General features: G+C 40.1%; 2 protein-coding genes across 2 annotated transcripts; one reads left to right on the top strand and one right to left on the bottom strand.

Moving 5' to 3' along the window:
- Window positions 1-7,221: 7,221 nt before the first annotated feature.
- On the bottom strand, window positions 7,222-15,866 carry DPM1 (dolichyl-phosphate mannosyltransferase subunit 1, catalytic). The gene is made up of 9 exons (XM_417511.8): window positions 15,740-15,866; window positions 15,457-15,556; window positions 14,095-14,128; window positions 13,667-13,743; window positions 13,534-13,559; window positions 12,542-12,637; window positions 11,075-11,143; window positions 10,678-10,792; window positions 7,222-7,594 (listed from the first exon to the last, which is right to left on the bottom strand). Exons 1-9 carry the CDS (start codon window positions 15,844-15,846, stop codon window positions 7,490-7,492), a joined length of 729 nt encoding a protein of 242 aa, XP_417511.1. The 5' UTR covers window positions 15,847-15,866; the 3' UTR covers window positions 7,222-7,489.
- Window positions 15,867-15,935: 69 nt separating this feature from the next.
- Window positions 15,936-17,615, top strand: MOCS3 (molybdenum cofactor synthesis 3). Its single transcript, XM_001232655.7, has one exon. It carries the CDS (start codon window positions 15,967-15,969, stop codon window positions 17,371-17,373), a length of 1,407 nt encoding a protein of 468 aa, XP_001232656.1. The 5' UTR covers window positions 15,936-15,966; the 3' UTR covers window positions 17,374-17,615.
- The last annotated feature ends 611 nt before the right edge of the window (window positions 17,616-18,226 follow it).

The following is an 18,226-nucleotide window of genomic DNA, read 5'->3' as shown; positions in this document are numbered from 1 at the left end:
GTGAGAGGAACAAAGTTCCATGGAATACAGAAATGAAATTAGAAATAGCAATTCGATTTTATAGATAATTAAGGGGACAAAAACGAGTTTGTGTGTTAATAGTCGGGCGTTCAGCAGGGGAAATCAAGAGCTCCTGGACATCTTCGCTCTTGCAAGTGATTGCAAGTGTATCAGACTGTCAGCGTAACTTTGTCTCTTGAGCTTGTTTCTTGTTGCTCACCAGAATAGCCTCAGGCTGGCAGCTTGCTGAAAGCCCTATGACCACTTCCTCAAGAGCTGACAGCATTGAGGAATTTCCATCTGGAAAAATCTTTTCAGCCATGTTCTGATGATGGCACCCAGTCCAGAACTAGGCCAAAAGATGTATGGAAAGCAAACTGGAAAGGGTTTGGAAACTCAAATTGGGTACAAGAGGAATTAAATTGTGTATGGATGGAAAGCAAAGCACCAGAACGCAAAAATAGCTGCTGAGTGCACAAGACTGGTGATGCAGGCAGAGTTTATTAAGGCAGAGAGAGAAGAGCAGGAGGGAAAAATAATGTAGTGGCAATAGCTTGAGCAAGTGGGAGCCGTTGCCTGTTTTGGCATAAATCCTGTGAGGATGGGACTGAGAAGATTCTGAGGTGAGGATAGGACAGTACCTGTTGTAAGAATCCTGAAGCGATGGGCGAGATGGGCAAGATCTTGATCTCACTTAATGAGAGTTTTCTGGATGATTTGCACAGTACCACCATTGTCAACATTTATCAAGTTAAAAAGAAAGATGGGAGTAATACAAAGCTTGCATGAGAAGGTTGATTTGAAAGGTAAAATTCAGACAGCAGGGAAGAAGGAGAAATAAGCCTTGAGTTCATTTTTCTGCTGTGTGTAAGTGAGGTGTACAAAATGAAACAAAATGTCATGATAATATTCTTAATATGCATTTTGTATGATGGAAGTGGGTATTGTTTTTCACAAGAGGCTCTGACAACCAGTAAAATTGTAGCATTGTAGGAGGCTAAACATTTAACACTAGCAGCAACACAATTAGAGTTCCGGAGTTGAATAGGTATGATTGACGGTGTGTTGTGCTCCTGTTCAGGTCAAAATTGTGCCTGTATTTACAATTGTATTAGCTTAGCAGCAGCACTATCTTTGTTTGAATGCAAACTAACTCAGCCAACTATCAATGGCTGTAAGCACCTAACATAATTAATTATATAATAAATACAATTAAGGTTAATCCTCAGCAGCACTAAGATCCCAGTCTCACAGGAATGGAGCCCTCCAGCTCCCTTGTCATTTAAGACACTTCATCATCTGTCAGCATTCTCTAACTTTCCTCCCTAAAGACAACTTAGGCAAAAATCACCAGGAAGGAGCCAAATTCGGTCTGTATTGAGATGAAAGTAGGGAAGAACTTTGCCTTCTCACTCCCTTGTCCATTTCCTCCCCTCCCTTGTCTTTAAGAAAAGAAAAGAAAAGAAAAGAAAAGAAAAGAAAAGAAAAGAAAAGAAAAGAAAAGAACACCAAAACCCTCCTATTGAGAAGATCTGTGATAAGAACTGTGTAAGATTGATTTAGTTAGTTGATTAGGATAACTAGGAAGGAATGTCAATCTCTTAGACCAGTAAGAAATATATCTGTCATAAACAACACGTAATTTTCACTTGGAAGCTGGTCAGTCAAATATACTGTCCTTTGGAGGTGATGTTCTGCCATGACAAACCACACTGTTTTTGTGGAAATAAGATTGACACCTTCCATGTTGTCAACACTTTCAAAATGAATTCAGATTGAGGATTTTCTTAATGAAAGATGTAAACTAAAAGTCTAATTAAAAATTACCTAACTTCAAAATTTCAATAATTTAGCATTCTCATGCAGCTTGTCTCTTTTACTTCTCCTGCATTCAAGCTCTAATACCAAATAATACAATTATTTTAACAGGATCAGCCCATCAAAATACCACCATATGCCTTCCTTGCAAGAGCAAGCAGAATGGAAAAATGGAGTAGAAATGAGAGCTCTGTGAACACATTCGAGTCATGACATGAACTTCACCAGGTAGTTAGTAAATCTGGTTATTTTTTTTCTGTGGATTGTTCTTGCACAGAAGTGGTGGGCTGGAAGGCATCCGGGAATTCTCTAGCAGCAACTAGGAGCTTAGTCAGGATCTTTCCTGTTCTGGAAGGCAAAGGTAGAAGTATCATTTTGTACTCAGATCTTTCCCTTTCTGAGAGCACATCATTTTAGGAACTAGATAACCATCCTCAGCCTCCCAGCAAACATCAGGTTTTCAATTGTGTTCACCTGTTGCTAGAGGTGTAGGAAAACAAAACAAAACAAAGAAGGATAAAAAGTGCTGAGAGCCAAACACAAGTCTTTTAAGGTGCACTATTGTTATCAATGTCTTTTGAACTGCCACTACAGCTAACCTTGCATTTTAATACCTTTGCCTTTTGCTGCTTTGTTGAAATCCCTCTCTGAAACTAAGTTTTCAGGTCTAATTTTGGATTAAAAGTTGCATTTTGGTTTTGTTCTCCCCAGTCCCAATATACTTCCCTCTGATAAATAACAATCACAATACATAAGATGCTATGCATGGCCACTGTGCCTGAAGAAAAAAGGTGAAATTTGACAGGATCACAGAGGAGAAAATGATGCTCCAAAAGTTTCTGTGCTTTATAGAAGTTCTGTGATTACCTTTTTTAGTCATGTCTTTTACAATGTGACACCTTGGGGGTACTGTGTCATAACACAGTGATAACATTTGATAAGCAATCCTCTTGTCTGTGTATAGTCTGTTCTTATTGATCCTAATGTTAAAATGTGCCTACTGCTCTGAAATTCTAACTGGTGAAAAGCTGTCGCTGAAGTCCAATGTACTGAACTCAGTAGGCAATCTGTCATTTAATTCAGTTGTGCCAAGATTTCAATCCATGCTTATACTAGTCATCTTGATAGACCCTTAGATAAATATTATTGATTAGTCATTACTATTTTTTACTGTTGATACACAGAAGGTTGTGCAGCCTTGCAGTTGGCTTTCTACACAGTCCCATGGAAAATCTGTTTTGTTGTATTGCCCATATCAGAACTAGGCACATCTTTATTGCAGGCACAGATTAGAGATTCATATTTTAAAAACAAACCAAAACTGAAGCCAACTTCCCACTACTTCAGATCAGACAACTCTTCACCTCAATACCCAAATGAAATAAACTAGGGATATTATTTTGCTACTGATTTCCAGTTCAGTTGGATATGTTAACCAGGGGTTGGTTGTGAAGAAGTGGTTGTCCCAGCTTTGGGATCGTAATGATGTAGTCAGAAGGATTCAATTTGTCCTTGTGTGATTCACATGACTAAGAGTGAGAAATTCCACATCTCGGGGCATGGGTTTTGGAAGGTATTAAGGGCATGATGAGACAGCTACTCACAGCCCAGCTGCCACGTAGTATAGTTGATCAGGTGGTAAGTCCATTGACAATACGTGATATCGGCTTCAGCAGCCCCTAGTGGTGTTTCTTTCCAAAACTGGGGCTTTGGTTTGTACACCAAACATCTTCAGTACAAGCTTGCTTAGGTCATTTAGCACAGCTCTGACTAGAGATGTACATTGAAATGTCCTCACAAACCACACAGAGTGCAAGCACCTCACACAAGTTAACGATAATATAATAAGCTGTGTGAAACACTATGCAAAAGTTTGCAACCTGTTCTGTAACATCAAGCCTGTAGGGACTATATTCCTGAGGTTTAGCACACACTTTGGCTTCTTTCATGGATTTGAACAACTGAGCCTGGTGTGTGAGTCTTTTCACACATCAGAGTGACCCACTAGTCCACAATGAAAAGAAGAGGTCTCTCCCCCATAGCCTTGTCCATTTGCCAAAGGAAGTAATGAGTTTTCTGCTCAGGGGAGAGGATGTGTTACTGGTACAAAACGTGAGTTACCTCCTCCTCCCTCTTCATTGGCATGCCCAACCAAACGCATCCATGATATACACAGATTTAAGCCAGGAAGGAACTAAAGCTCCTGTTCTTGCCAAATGATTGAGTGCTAGCAGACACAAATTCTTAAGGAAGTATAATAGAGAAAGTAAAGTACATTAGCAGTACATTGTGCTTTCATAGGAAATGAATATGGATGTAATTAAGAAAAGCTGATTTATGCGGAACTGTAAAACCAGGGACATAGAGTGAAAAATTTCCTGTAAATGTCAATTCAGAGTTTTGTGGTGGCCAAAAACAAGGCAAGCAGAGTATTGCAATGTTATTAAGAAAGGAACTGAAACCTAAAATGCTGCTGTATAAATCCCCAGTACACATTTAAGACATTGCATGGAGTTCTGGGCACTTGACCCCTAACAACAATAGAATTGTAATCTGTTACTAATAGTTTGAGAATAGGTGGTGGGTTCTGTCTGAGGAACTTAAAAAAAAAAAAACAAGCAGGACTAAGTACAATGTGGAGAAAAAGCAGTGTCTATAAAATAAAGCACAAGAAAACAGGGAAACAGTGGGGAACATCTGATGAACTTATTAGGTGATAAGTTTAAAATAGAGTACTTCACAAAATACTTGTACAAATTGCTGAACTTGCTGCCACAGGATGCTGCAGCGGACTACAAAGACTAAAAAGCAACCAGACTAATCCACAAACCATGACCATGTCTAGAACTTTGTGATCTCTGGCCCTAGAAGACCCCATATTGCTGACTGCTGGTATGTTTGGGCAAAGATCATAGTAACTGTATTTCTTACTGCTTAGAAACAGCACAGCTATTCTCATACAACTTCTTATATTACAGGCCAGTATTTTCCTACAATACATTTTCTTTTTGTTTGTTTGTTTTATGCTAAGAATTTATATAAGCAGTCTTCCAATACAAAGAGGCTTGTTTAAAAGAAGCTGAGAACAAACTAAAGTAACTCAGAGGGTTTATATTAACAAATACTCCCAAACAACCTAAGTAGCACTATGTGAAGGCTATTTCATCCCATTTTGTATTTAAAAGATACTGGCTTTACTGAAGAAGGACTTCTATTAGAACTCTGACCCCTGGTTATACTTTTACAATATTCATTTTTGTACAAATTTTCACAGCAGTACATGCAGAAGAAAAGGTCTTACTTAAAAGGCCGTCTTGGAGCTTGTTTTTGCAGTTTTCCCACATAAAGAACACTTACTCGAGTACTAGCCAGGTTCTAAAGTGCTCAAACAGGGAATATATTAGAATCAGATGTTTTTAGTCACCACAGTGACTGAACATTAACACAGTACTATTTGAGGATTCTCTCCTCTGCGTGTGCAAAGAAGGCCAAGCACACGAGCAGCAGCTACTTCTAAGTTCAGGCTTTTTAAATGTGCAGTAAGGAAACATTTGAAAGGAACAGAGCTACACTGCAGCTGGCAGTTCAGCAGTGACATTCTTAATTCTGCTTCTTTCCACTGGATCCATGTTACTATTCATCACTTTCAGTAGCATTTTCTACCTCTGTACTGACACCATGGAACACATGCTGTAGGTTTTTCTTTCTTTATGACTTAATTCCATTACCTTTAAGCACAGTCAGAAACTGCCTGCTGGCCAGTCATGCTTCCAGCTTATACCAACATACCACAAAACACAGAATACACTGCATATAGTTATATGTAAATCATCTTACTTCAAACACCATCTCATAAGTAGACACAATGACTTTGCAATTAAGGAAATTTACCAGAAACGTACATTCCAATTCACAGCAGTTAGGTCACAAAGAACTAATAGAACGGAGATCAGTTACACACAAGTCTGAGAAAATACAATCTTGTTGAGGCTCAGCATATATTCCAGTGAAAGTCTGGATGAGCTTTTAAGAACTATTTGGTAATTAAAATTATGCCACAAATGCTCCAAACAAAGCACAGATAGATGAAATCTAATCACACGAGATTTCAATGGGCCCCTACACCCAGAGATTACATGTTACCAGATCAGATTAGCCTGCACCAAATTAAATCACACAGCAATGGACATGATTTGCTCAAAAAGTACAGGCAAATCACAGAACATAGAGCTGAACCTCCACATAACTGAATTACAGCAATTCAAAAACCCACAGCTACATTTTTATTATTTTAAAGCAAATGAGACAAAATATTTGCCTCAAGTACTCAGAAAAGGAGAAAAATATCAGAATATGTATAACTTCACTAAAGAACAAAGGAATGTCTCTAATTAAAACAGCCCACTAGGCACTAAGTTTTCATTTTGGAGTTTTGTGGTTTTACTTTTAGTCAGGGAGTGGTATCTATTTTATAACGAGTTATCTGAAATAGGATTTTATCATTTATCTGCAGCCTTGTTATGTTTATTGAATACTAACAACCACATTTAATATACTACAGGAATGTGAACGGATACAATCTAAATAGGCTCAGAGATGTGCTGATTCTCCTCTCCCACCGAATATACTTATTTCAGAAAACAAAGAACTACCCTTTCCCACTACCAAAAATTCTTGAGGATGTATTTTTCATACATACAAAGCCATTATCAGAATAATTTCTTTAACTTTTTTTTTTTTTTTGCTTATTTTTACTTTTGTTCCCAAAATGCACGTTTGATTGCAAGGGCTTCATTTCTGATTTCTGACTAGATCAAACAGTGAAACATAAACAGGATTACATTGCTGTATTTCTTTCATCAGGTTCTGGAACAAGTACAGCTGTTACATTGCAAAAGATTATTTGGCACACAAAGAATCTCTCTGATGTCTTTGGTGAGGTGATATGGATCTTCTACTACCCTAACATTGGGCAAGATGTTATCCTCTTGTTTTAGATTCTAAAAAAATATTTAATTTCTTAAAAAAAATGGACAAAGGAATCATCTATTTCTGGACATGCACACAGAATACAAAAATATCCCAGAATAATTCTTTCTACCCCCCAAAATATTCCATCTTCGAAATAATTTTTCAAAGAACAAATCATTGTATTTTATCTGTATTACTTCTTGAACAACACAAGTTGTTGTCAGTTTTGGAAAAACACCTTTGCTCAACTCTAAGAACCATAGATGTCTGTGTTGAGGAAAGAAAGCAAACTCACTGTTATATATTGAAAATACTATCTGCAGAACACAGAACAAAGATAAGAAATCCTCTATATTTATGACCTTACTGTCTTTAGTTCAAAATCATCTTTAAACTTCTGCTGAATAATGAATCATTTCTAAATGCAAAAGATCACTTAGCTCTGTTTGTGTTCTTTATTAAGACATCATTATTTATTTATACAAAAGTAACATAGGGTATATGTCTTCATTTTGACTAGTTTTACATACAGTTCATTTATTTTGAAAGGTTGCAATGCAGTCCATTTAGTTAATTATTATGTTAGTTTATAGCAGGTCTTCTGGTCACCAGGCAGATTATCAAGCTTCTGCTGTCATATGCTAAAAACCACAGCAACGGCAGAAAGTGTTTTTCTAAAAAAGTAATTTAGGAGTAAGTCTTATGTGGTAGCAAACAATGTCAAGAGTCCCTTTAAGAAGGAGACTATTTCATTGCCTCCCAGTTTAGATTCTCCATAGACACGGTCAACAAATGAAATAGGAACCTGTGGAAAAAAGCAATATTATTTTTAAGATTCAAAACATATATAATGAGAAATTCTGCAACACAAAACCAAACCAAACCATGGACTTCAAGCTACAGCATGCTTATACAGGTGAGGTATCAAAGAATGAGACTGCCTTCCTTCATCTCAGTTCCTCTTATCAGGGCTTTAATGATGGCCTGTAGCTGGGCAGCATGAACATATTTGATTTACCACCTTCAAAGATGATCCAAGGACAATACCCAGTGGGTGGATGACACAGTAGGCAGAACAAACCTAATAGCATAAGCGCACTACAATTCTAGAGACTCAGAATTGATCTTCACTGCTTCCCCTGTTAGGTAAATTCAGTCAGTGAATTTAGTCACTTTAAGCCAGTGCCCTCTACTAGAGAAATATCCCCTGCTGCCCTGAAACAACATTCTGATCAGCTTTGCCACTGGCTAGAAGGTGATGCCTGACTACAGCAGCTGGGGGTAGGACTTGTCTGTAAGAATATGCACTGTCTGTCTTTGGCCATTTTATAGATTATTTACAGGATAAAATAAATCACCTTAAAAACTAATTTTGTTTTCATTAAGCAATTAACGCACTACTCAAAATGTTAGGAACATACTCATTTTCAGTAATTTGACCAGGTGCAATGACACGACAGGTCATTTTGCCAACACTCAATACTCAAAAAATCCCATATATGTTTGAGGGTGAAATTAAGAAACTTCAAGGCCTAAAATAAAGAATGATATTTGCAAAAGTCATTGAAAAATTGGCCTAATGTTCTGTTGGCAGTTTCAGTTAGAAATCTGGCAAGTGGAACACATATCACCACACCCTTGCAGCTGTGCCAGGACTGAGGATTTCCTCACAGTTCTAAACAGATCAGTGATATTAGAGAAGCTGGGGAAAGAAAACAGATAAGACACTTAAAAAAGCATGGAGATGGATTCAGCAATGACTGGCTTGCTTAGTAGGGTCTTTCTGATAATCCAAGAAAGCATCATGGCAACTGTGAACATCTGATCTAAGGAGCATGAACAGAAATCATTGAACATATCAGTGCAGGATGTCAGAAGTGGTATTTCCTGACCACTGATGAAAGATGTTCTGCCCTCATGATTGTATGATCATTCTAACTACGATAAAAAACTCCTGTTCTGCCTGTAGCTACAAAAGCAGCACCTGCAAACCAGGAATTAGACATGCAAACATCAACCCTTCTTGAATTTCATTACTACTATTTGGAAAATTATAAATCATCTAAGATTCTTAACTATTGGCCAGGAAATACTTTATCAATGGACTTGGAAAATGATCCTGGCCCCAGGAAGTTAGAATATAGAGATAAGCAAATGAGTAAAAAAAACCCAAAATACAACAATCTTACTTATCAGTCTGTGGCAGAATGTGAATGCTGTTGAGTTTGTTACAGATATCAGAAAGGAAGTCTTAAAGACAAAGCTGAAATAGAATAATGAAGCAACCCTTCAGGTATTAGAACTCTTCCCACACAGGAGAAGCCGTAGAAGGAGAGAGACTGCTTCCTTGGGAACGTAACAGGAATTGTTGAGGGCAGCACAACTATCCCATTATAAAACAGAGCCTATGTCCCAGTGCTGCCTCAGAGATATAAGGCTTACTGCAGACAGGCAGTCTGTCAGGATTTGAATCTGGAGACAAGTATCTTATATTTGATGCTTTGCAACCAGCACATGCATGCAAGTCAACGAGTGTTGAGATCAAATAGTAGGCAGAAAAAAGGTTTTTGCAGCAGCACACAGAAGAGATAGAAGGAACCCTCTTCTCATCCTGCATGTCAGTACTGAATGTATAGACAGGCAAGTATTTCATTCAGCAATATTAAAAAGCAAAGTGTGAATGCAGCTGGATGCAAAAACCAAAAGGAGTTCAAGGTCAAACCCAAGCTACAGTCAGCATGGTGTTATCACTCCATGAGTAAGAAAAGAGAAAGAATCTGCTGTATTGTGTAAAGATACCCAATGTTCATATGGAAATGCAATACACAAGATTTAGAGAGTGAAGTACCAGAACAGAGTTCTCCAACAGCTCATGGTCATGAAAATGGTGATGAACTGTTTCTGAGACTTGGCTGCAAAGAGAATTCCAGTGAATTCAGACACTATCAAGAGCAATTCAATGAAATATCACAGGCAGGAATAAGACTGCTGGGAACATAAGATACAACTGTTGTTCTTTTTCAATGCCAGTAGACAGCACATAAAGTTGACAAGTGGAAAGTTGCAAGAGCTGGAAAGCTGGAGAAGAACACAAAAACGAATGACAGAGGACAATAAATCTGAAACAGAATCAGGTTGCTGGAGAAAATGAAATATTTTGAGACAACCAAGCTAGAAGTGTCTATACAATAAAGAGAAGGAAAGAAAAGGCTCAGTGCAGGTTTCCTGGTGTATTTGGAATTTCTCTCTTCTTTGAAGAACCTGATAAAATAACACACCTAAAGAAATGGCAACAGGAAAAGGGAAGGTCCTGTCAGACAAGAGAATAAGTGAGTGGAATTTCACATGTAGCATTCATCTGGAAGAGATGGAAAAACTGTAACTTCTTTATAGTAATTTGAAAATCTTGCATATTCTTGGAGGTGCTCAGAATTTGCTACACTTCCAGTAATCATAGAGTGTTTTGGGTTGGACGGGACCTTTAATACCACATATTTCCAGGGACACCTCCCTCTAGACCAGGTTGCTCACAGCCACATCCATCCCGGCCTTGAGTGCTTCCAGGGAGAGGGCATCCACAACCTCATTGGGCAACCTGTTCCAGTGCCTCACCATCATCACAGTAAAGAATTTCTTCCTAATATCCAGTCTAAATCTCCCCTCTTCCAGTTAAAAGCCATTTCCCCTCCTCCTGTCACTATCTGCCCTTATAATAAGTCTATCCCCAGCTTTCCTGCAGGCCCCCTTCAGGTCCTGGAAGGCCACTATAAGGTCCCCTCAAAGCCTTCTCTTCTCCAGGCTGAAGAGCTCCAGTTCTAAGCCTGTCTTTGTAACCTGTAACTGCATTTAAATGAAAGCACAATATACTTATCAAAAGGTTTACTATACCTCTCCAATCGTATATCCTAGCTGTCTGGCCCGAACAATCATTTCCATCTGGAAGACGTATCCTTTAGAAACACATTTTTCCATCAATTTCTCTAAGACTTCTTTTCTGTATAACCTGAAAGCGATTACAGAGGAAATGAAACAAAGCACTATTCTTGAACTTCAGAAATCAATACTCTGCTTTTAGAAATCTTAACTGTAATCATTTACTCACATCATCATTACTTAAAAAAAAAATTAACAAAGTCATTGGAGCAACAGTTCCTGCAATGTAGTCTACTATTTCTTACACCATTCTCAAACAGATGTCACAATCTTCAATAAAGGTCTGTTCTTACTCCAGCTCCATTATATCAGTTTCTTATTTCAAACAGAGTTTATGACTTGCATACCATACCTGAAACTCCCTGTTAAATCTGATGCACCTGGCCTCAGCAAAACCTGAGTTATGAAATTGGCACCACGACTGCAAAAGGAAACAAATGTCAGAATAGCCCAGTTCACAATTCAGGAAGAACAAGCAGAGTTTCTAGAATATAAGTTAAAAAATACACACACACACAGCTTAATATGAAGCAGTTGTATTTCTAATATGTTTTCATTGCTAAGTTTTATTAATGAATGCTTGTCTTAAAGTGAAAACAACATTTTTTTTTTTAAATTTAAATGATTAATATTATTGAACTATTGAAGGAAAAATGATTTTTAGATTGTTAGAAATTAGGTTTACTGTCTGCTTGCTTATAGTATTAAAATATAAAACAAATCTGACAACAGTCATAATTACAGTGAACGTTAGGGATAAAATGTGAGAGGAGAATAAAAATGCTCCCTGGACAAACATTATGCCTAGATTTAGAAACGCAAGGTTTCATTTCAGCTTACTGTGCTTTCACAGTATAATAAGGAAAAACTGCGCTTATGAAAAGTGTCACAAGACTTATAAGTCAGTTCCGACTATGTAGCTGTGAGCAGCTACATGCTATCAGATGTGCACATGCTTTACATTGTAGAGCATGATGTAAAAAGGATTACTTGGTAATGTCCATTGTTTTCTCCTTTTCTTTCTTAAAAGGAAAAATAGGAGCAAAGAGATGTATTTATATTCACAAAAAGATAAACGGTTTTTCCATTACAAAAGGAGAAATCCATGTCACCATCTCCAGATTACACTAACAACACTTCAGCTCCTAATTCTTTACAGTAACAAAGAAATAGGTGTTAACTTACAATTATTCTCTTAAATTGCACAGAGGAGAAAAGACGCAGAACAAACTAGCAGATTAGCTCCTCAAAACCTGTAAGCCCCTACACAGGTGAGATGTCAGCATCCACCTGCTTGTATGGCCTTGACATAGTTTTCCTCTAGTTTCTGGGCAAAATGTTTCCCTAGTGCTCATTTTCCTTGTTTTCCAGTAAGGTCTGAGTAATGATATATTGACACTGATCATGGCAGACAATTCTTAACTTCTGGCAAATCAGAGTGTCAGAGGGGTTTAGAAAGATTTACTGTTTATGAGAAAGGGCCACTGCAGATCTTAATGCTAACTGATCATGTCTTATAAACTTGAGAATGTGCCATAGTCTCAGCTCATTCTTCAGATGAGGCAGAACTGTCCCAGATTGCTCTGCAGATTTGTACATTGAACCAGCCAACTGTTTTATCGTTAACTTATTGCTAAGTTCTTTCCTCATGGCTGTAACAAGACAAATTGTGCACATTTCCATTTTTTTCCACACCATTTTGCAGCACCCAGTACTATTAAAGACTCAGTTCAACTCACTTAGATCTACTGTTCAAGAGCTGTACTTATTAAATTTCTAAATAACAAATTTAGGTGTAAGCATCTAGAAAAACACTAACCTGATTAATTTTCTTTTCAAATCCCAGCCGTATACTCCTCCATCTCCTTTATACCTTGTTCCAGATACAATATCAAAATTGCCTTCTTTCTGCTTTCTATTGGAAATAGGTTTTTAATCAGAAAAACAGGAAGAACATTTGTATGAAGTTAGTAGGAACTTCAAAATAAAAATGATTACTCAGTATAAAATGTACACCTTACAAAATTTTAAACAAATAAATTGAGAACACAGCAAAACAACAGTTATGACCATTATACATTTAAAACATAGTTAATTGATCTCTAATAAAGAACTATCTCAAAGTATCTCATGATTGTCTCGTATCAACTATGTAACAGAATTTCAAAGTCTAGTTCATAAATACAGACCTATCAATGCATTTTCAAAGCCAGGATAATCTTAAATTCTGATCTAAATATTAAAATTACACAATCCCACAGAAAGAAGAAAAAAATAGGTCTGGAACAATCCCTAGTCTGTATCATGCCCAACTGTAACAATTCTTGCTAAGTAGTACCAGAGGCAAGTTTTTACAAATTTTTAACTACCCCAAGTCTGTTTACTGTTTCTCATGAGTTGAAGTGTTACAGGGAGAGGAAGGTAAGAAGAGGTAAACAGGAGGGAAGCACTTGACAACTAAGTGTGAACTTGATCCTCCAGTCAGTATTCCTACACTCACACAAGGAGACCACTGGGATTAGATGATTATTTTCATATACATGTATGCATACATGCAGTTTCGTAAGCTGAACTACCATTACAAGGAAGAGAAGTGCTGTGCCACACATGTGCTCTGTTAGTTTAAACTTGGGGATTTTTAGTCCAGTAGGAAACTATTTTTTTGTGGATTATTTTGGAACAAACCTAACAAAGTCCCATTGCTTGTACTGGAAGTGTCGCCCTGACCATTTTTTACTGGAATTAGACAGCTTTCAAATCTTACTACAAAACAGTAAGCATTTACATGTTTAAACTAGAAGTAGCACCCACCTGATGAACTCTGGAATAAATTTTGGCTGAAATAAAAAGAAAACAGATGAGATAAGAGAAAGGAGTTCGAGGGGGATAAGGGAAAAACTGAACTATAATAGATTAAAAAGCCTATATGTAAAATACAACTTACATGGTGAGATAGGTCAGCATCCATAATAACAATAAAATTCCCAGTGGCGTGCTTCATTCCATGAATATAGGCAGTGCCTGATGAAAGCAGAAACACAGAATTTCCCTCTGTATTTTAACATACACAATCTTCTAGCCACAGCTTTCTCTTCTTTTTTTAAAGTCTTTATGTTTCACCAGAAAATGGTTAACTAAATACTCCTAAAATGATATGTCGATGGTCAAATATTAAAGCTGTTTTTTTTTTCCCGTCATTTCAGCACTAGATTTTATACATGTTAGCCTTGTCACACCATGCTGCACTAGAAATGCACAGGGAAACAAGACTTGATAGGCGGGCTGCTATCTGAAATAATGCATTCTGAAGCACCACAGACACTATTTATCTATTTATTTACTTACTGCAAACCAGAATTAACAAGGACTTACCAAGGCCCAACTTTTTTGGTCTGGGTCTTAGAAGCTGCAAGATATATAAAATATACACATCTATTAATTGAAGTACAGGTTTTAATTACTTTTGTGACGCCTCAGAATTCTATACTTTTAGGTATAAAAATACTTGAAAACCTCATTTTTAGAAATCTAGTTGATACAAAAAAATAAACTAATCAGAGAAAACACAGGAAAAGGAAACCATCACATGAAACAGGTCACGTCACTTTCAGAAATAAAATCCTTACTTTCATTCTCATTTCATCTGTATTAAAATAAATTTAAAAGTACCATCTCTGTAATCAAAGGATTTCCTCAAATCCCACCATCAGGTATACAGTTAAGAACCCAAACAAAGGTCCTCGAAACACCATTATTTGGAGGAATTGATAAGCACTAACAGTGGATATTCTAGGAACGCCCGTCGTGCAGTACTAACACAAATACCAGCAGTGCGAGCACAAACGCTGGGATCGCCATGTGCAGACGGGGGGATGTGAGCAGTAACGACCACACAGAAATATCATCTGTCTGCCAGAATTTGAGCGAGATTTTTAGCCCATGCCCAGCACCCTCCTTCCCTGCAGGGCCACGTCGCTTTCTATCCTTAGTGCTTCTACTAACTGTTACTTTGCTTTCTGCTTTCCCTCCACCCTGATTGTTTTCCCTGATGGAAAAAGCTGAACTCCTACAAAAAAGGAAAATCAATTCCTCGCCTGTTTCCTTGAACGCGCTGAGCACGCACTGTGCCCAGAAAGCACGGCTTTGTACACTCGGCGCTGACTTGGCTGGGGAGAAACAGAAATACATTTGGTGGCTGCAGGGCATCGCGGCCAGAAACGAGAACTGCGACTCCACGAGAAGCCGCGGCTGCCTTACGCTGCTGCGCCAACACAGCGCCTCACAGCCGTGCCTGCAGGAGCCCACCGTGCGGCGCCGCGCTCTGATCAGTCATCAGAAAGATGCATTTAACTGCATCAGCGAACCGTTCGTGTTCTCTCTTATTGGCGTCACTAAAGAACGGAGAAGCTCCAGAACTCGGCAGCTTTCATCTTCCTAATCTCCCTGTGCCCGCAGCCATAGAAACTGAGATTCGGTTCGATCGGATCCCCGCGCTCCCCCGGCGCGCAGACAGCAGCGCACGCCGCCGGTGACCGCGGAGCGCCGAGCTCACACAGCCGCAGCCCCGCGCACCTCCACCACGCAGCGCCGCGGCCGCCCGCCTGAGCGCTGCGCAGAGCGTGGAGGAGCTGCTGCAGGGCGGAAAGAGCGCAGAGCGCGGGACGCCACCGCACACCGCTGAGGGCTGCCGGTACTTCCCAGCACAGAGAGAGAAAACAAAGAAGCGCAACTCACGATTTTATCCGACCCGTAGATCTTCTCCAACTGCTCGGCGACCTGCTGCGTCCCGTCCGGGCTGCCATCGTCTATGATGATAACTTCGAAGTCCGTCCCACTGAAACCAGAATTATTTTGTAAGCGGACACGCAGAAAACCTAATTTCTCCCCCTACGTCGTTTTGTAAAGCGTGAAACAGAGCACGCAGAGATTTTCTGACAGAAACGTATGCTATGGTCCGTATCGCAGCTGTGAGGTTACGCTTACAGCGCTAAGATCGACCGACGGACCCCAGCCGTACCTCTCCCGGAAGGTGCGCACCAGCAGCCACACAACGAGCGGCAGATTCTCACGCTCGTTGTAGGTGGGCAGCAGCACAGAGAACTTATTGCCGCCACGGGCCGCCATATCACAACCCGTCTCCTCCCGGCACTGGCGGCCCGCAGCCAATCAGCGCTCGTGGCGGGACCGGAAGTCCCCGGCCGGAGGCGGAAGCTGGGGCTGCGTGATCTTCTCCTTAGAGAAGACATGGCCGGCGGTGCGGAGGCGGCGTGGTTGAGTGTTGAGATCGAGCAGCGGGAGCGGGAACTGCGCGGCTTGCGGGAGCAGTTAGCTGCTGTCCTGGCGGAGGAGCATGGAGGAGCCGCCCAGCAGGGTGCTGGTGCTGTCGACGCCGACTTCCCTGCCAAACTCCCCCCTTTGCCCGCCCAGGCCGCGCTGAGTCCCGCCGATATCCTGCGGTACAGCCGGCAGCTAGTGCTGCCTGAGCTGGGCGTGCGGGGACAGCTGCTGCTGGCCCGCTCCTCCGTGCTCGTGGTGGGCTGTGGCGGCCTGGGTTGCCCCCTCGCCCAGTACCTGGCCGCGGCCGGCGTGGGCCGCCTGGGGCTGGTGGATCATGATGTGGTGGAGACGAGCAACTTGCACCGGCAGGTGTTGCACGGGGAGGCCCGCCGGGGGTTCCCCAAGGCCGCGTCTGCCGCGGCAGCCTTGCGGCAGCTCAACTCCACGGTGCAGTACGTGCCATACTGCGGAGCCCTGACTCCACGCAGTGCCTTGCAGCTGGTGCAGCAGTACGACGTGGTGGCCGACTGCTCCGACAACGTGCCCACCAGGTACTTGGTGAACGACGCCTGCGTCCTGGCTGGGAAGCCCCTGGTGTCTGGCAGTGCTCTCCGGCTGGAGGGGCAGCTGGTCGTGTACAACTACCATGGTGGGCCCTGCTACCGCTGCCTTTTCCCCAAGCCACCTCCACCAGAGACGGTGACTAACTGTGCGGATGGGGGAGTGCTGGGTGTTGTGCCAGGCATCATGGGGTGTATTCAGGCCTTGGAAGTATTGAAGATCATTTCGGGGATGGGTTCCTCCTTCAATCAGTTCATGCTGATGTTTGATGCCCAGGAAGGGCGGTTTCGCAACATCAAGTTAAGACCAAAGAAATCAGACTGTGCTGTTTGTGGTGACAATCCGTCTGTCACTTGCCTTCAGGATTATGAGGCATTCTGTGGGTCTTCTGCAACAGACAAATGTAGAACTTTACATCTGTTGTCCAGTAAAGACAGGATATCTGTCGAGGAATACAAAAAACTGTTGGATGAGCAAGTTCCTCATGTATTGCTAGATGTTCGCCCAAAAGTTGAAGTGAATATCTGTCGCCTGGAACATGCTGTCCACATTCCTTTGAGTAAATTAGAAGAAAAAGATGAAGAATGTATGGAATACTTAGAAAAAATAATTTTTGAAGAAAAGCAGAGAACTGATGGCCAAACATCTTTTCCTGTGTATGTTGTTTGCAAATTAGGAAATGACTCCCAGAAGGCTGTAAGAATTCTGCAGGAGTTACCTGTCAAAGAATTTGGTCCTGTATTAGCTAAGGATATTAAAGGGGGGCTCATGACTTGGGCAAGTAGAATTGACCCAACATTTCCTCAGTACTAAACATTTAAATGTTAAAAAGAAGATGAATATCAACAGTTAATTCTCTAGAGTTTAATTTTTTTGTGCAACGTCTATATCATGTGAATCAAATGAGATAAATGACTTATAAATACTATGCTCTTTTTAATAGTATATTTTTAAGTCATATGTGTTTTTAAAGATGCTTGATTTTTTTTAATGTAAAAATATGAAACCATGGAAATGGAAATAAATAAATTTCTTGGTTCTTATTTAAAAGTGAACGCTTGGAATGACTGCTTAATTGTGCACGTGATAGTTGATTGTTTTTAATGACTCATGCATTATTTTGTTATGAAGAGCTGTGTACGTGTCAGTAGTTCTCATAGATAAACTGAATGAATAAGAAATAGCTTCACAACAGGGAGCTACCAGAGTCCTCATCATTGTATGCATAGCAATTATACTAATGTATAATTAATGTAGGTTCTGTTTTAATTTCTGAGGAGGACAACAACACGAGGTTGTCATGACCAATCTTTGCCCAACATGAGGTGAAAAAGAATACTACCATTATAATTAATAGTCAAAGAAGTATATTTTAACAAAATAAGTTGTGGAACGTCCACATCACCTACTTTACTGTAACATGCCATGGATTTTAGCAGTAACAGATACATTTATGTATACAGAGATATCTTTGCAGTTTAGAGGACAACAGAAGCACTCAAGGGCAGGACTTTATGTAATTGTGATAGGTAATGAGAGAATTAAGACCATTCAAGGCAGGGTATCAAGGCTTGGTTGAATTTTGGTTTTTGGGAATCAGAAACCAGAGAGACTTAAATGCATGACCTATTTTTCATTTTTCTGTATTGAGTGCCTGACCTACTGA

The sequence above is a fragment of the Gallus gallus genome, chromosome 20 (genome assembly GCF_016699485.2).
Source record: "Gallus gallus isolate bGalGal1 chromosome 20, bGalGal1.mat.broiler.GRCg7b, whole genome shotgun sequence".
In the NCBI taxonomy this organism is placed as follows: Eukaryota; Metazoa; Chordata; class Aves; order Galliformes; family Phasianidae; genus Gallus; species Gallus gallus.
This window is presented reverse-complemented; position numbering and strand designations above follow the sequence as displayed.

What these genes read in the sequence shown, in the direction of transcription:
- DPM1 (XM_417511.8), bottom strand. Translation starts at nt 15,846, where the DNA reads ATGGCGGCCCGTGGCGGCAATAAGTTCTCTGTGCTGCTGCCCACCTAC. An exon ending in TCTACGGGTCGGATAAAATC is followed by an intron (nt 14,129 to 15,456) that starts GTGAGTTGCGCT and finishes TATATCTTGCAG; the next exon opens with CTTCTAAGACCCAGACCAAA. An exon ending in TAGGATATACGATTGGAGAG is followed by an intron (nt 7,595 to 10,677) that starts GTATAGTAAACC and finishes TTTTTTCCACAG; the next exon opens with GTTCCTATTTCATTTGTTGA.
- MOCS3 (XM_001232655.7), top strand. Translation starts at nt 15,967, where the DNA reads ATGGCCGGCGGTGCGGAGGCGGCGTGGTTGAGTGTTGAGATCGAGCAG.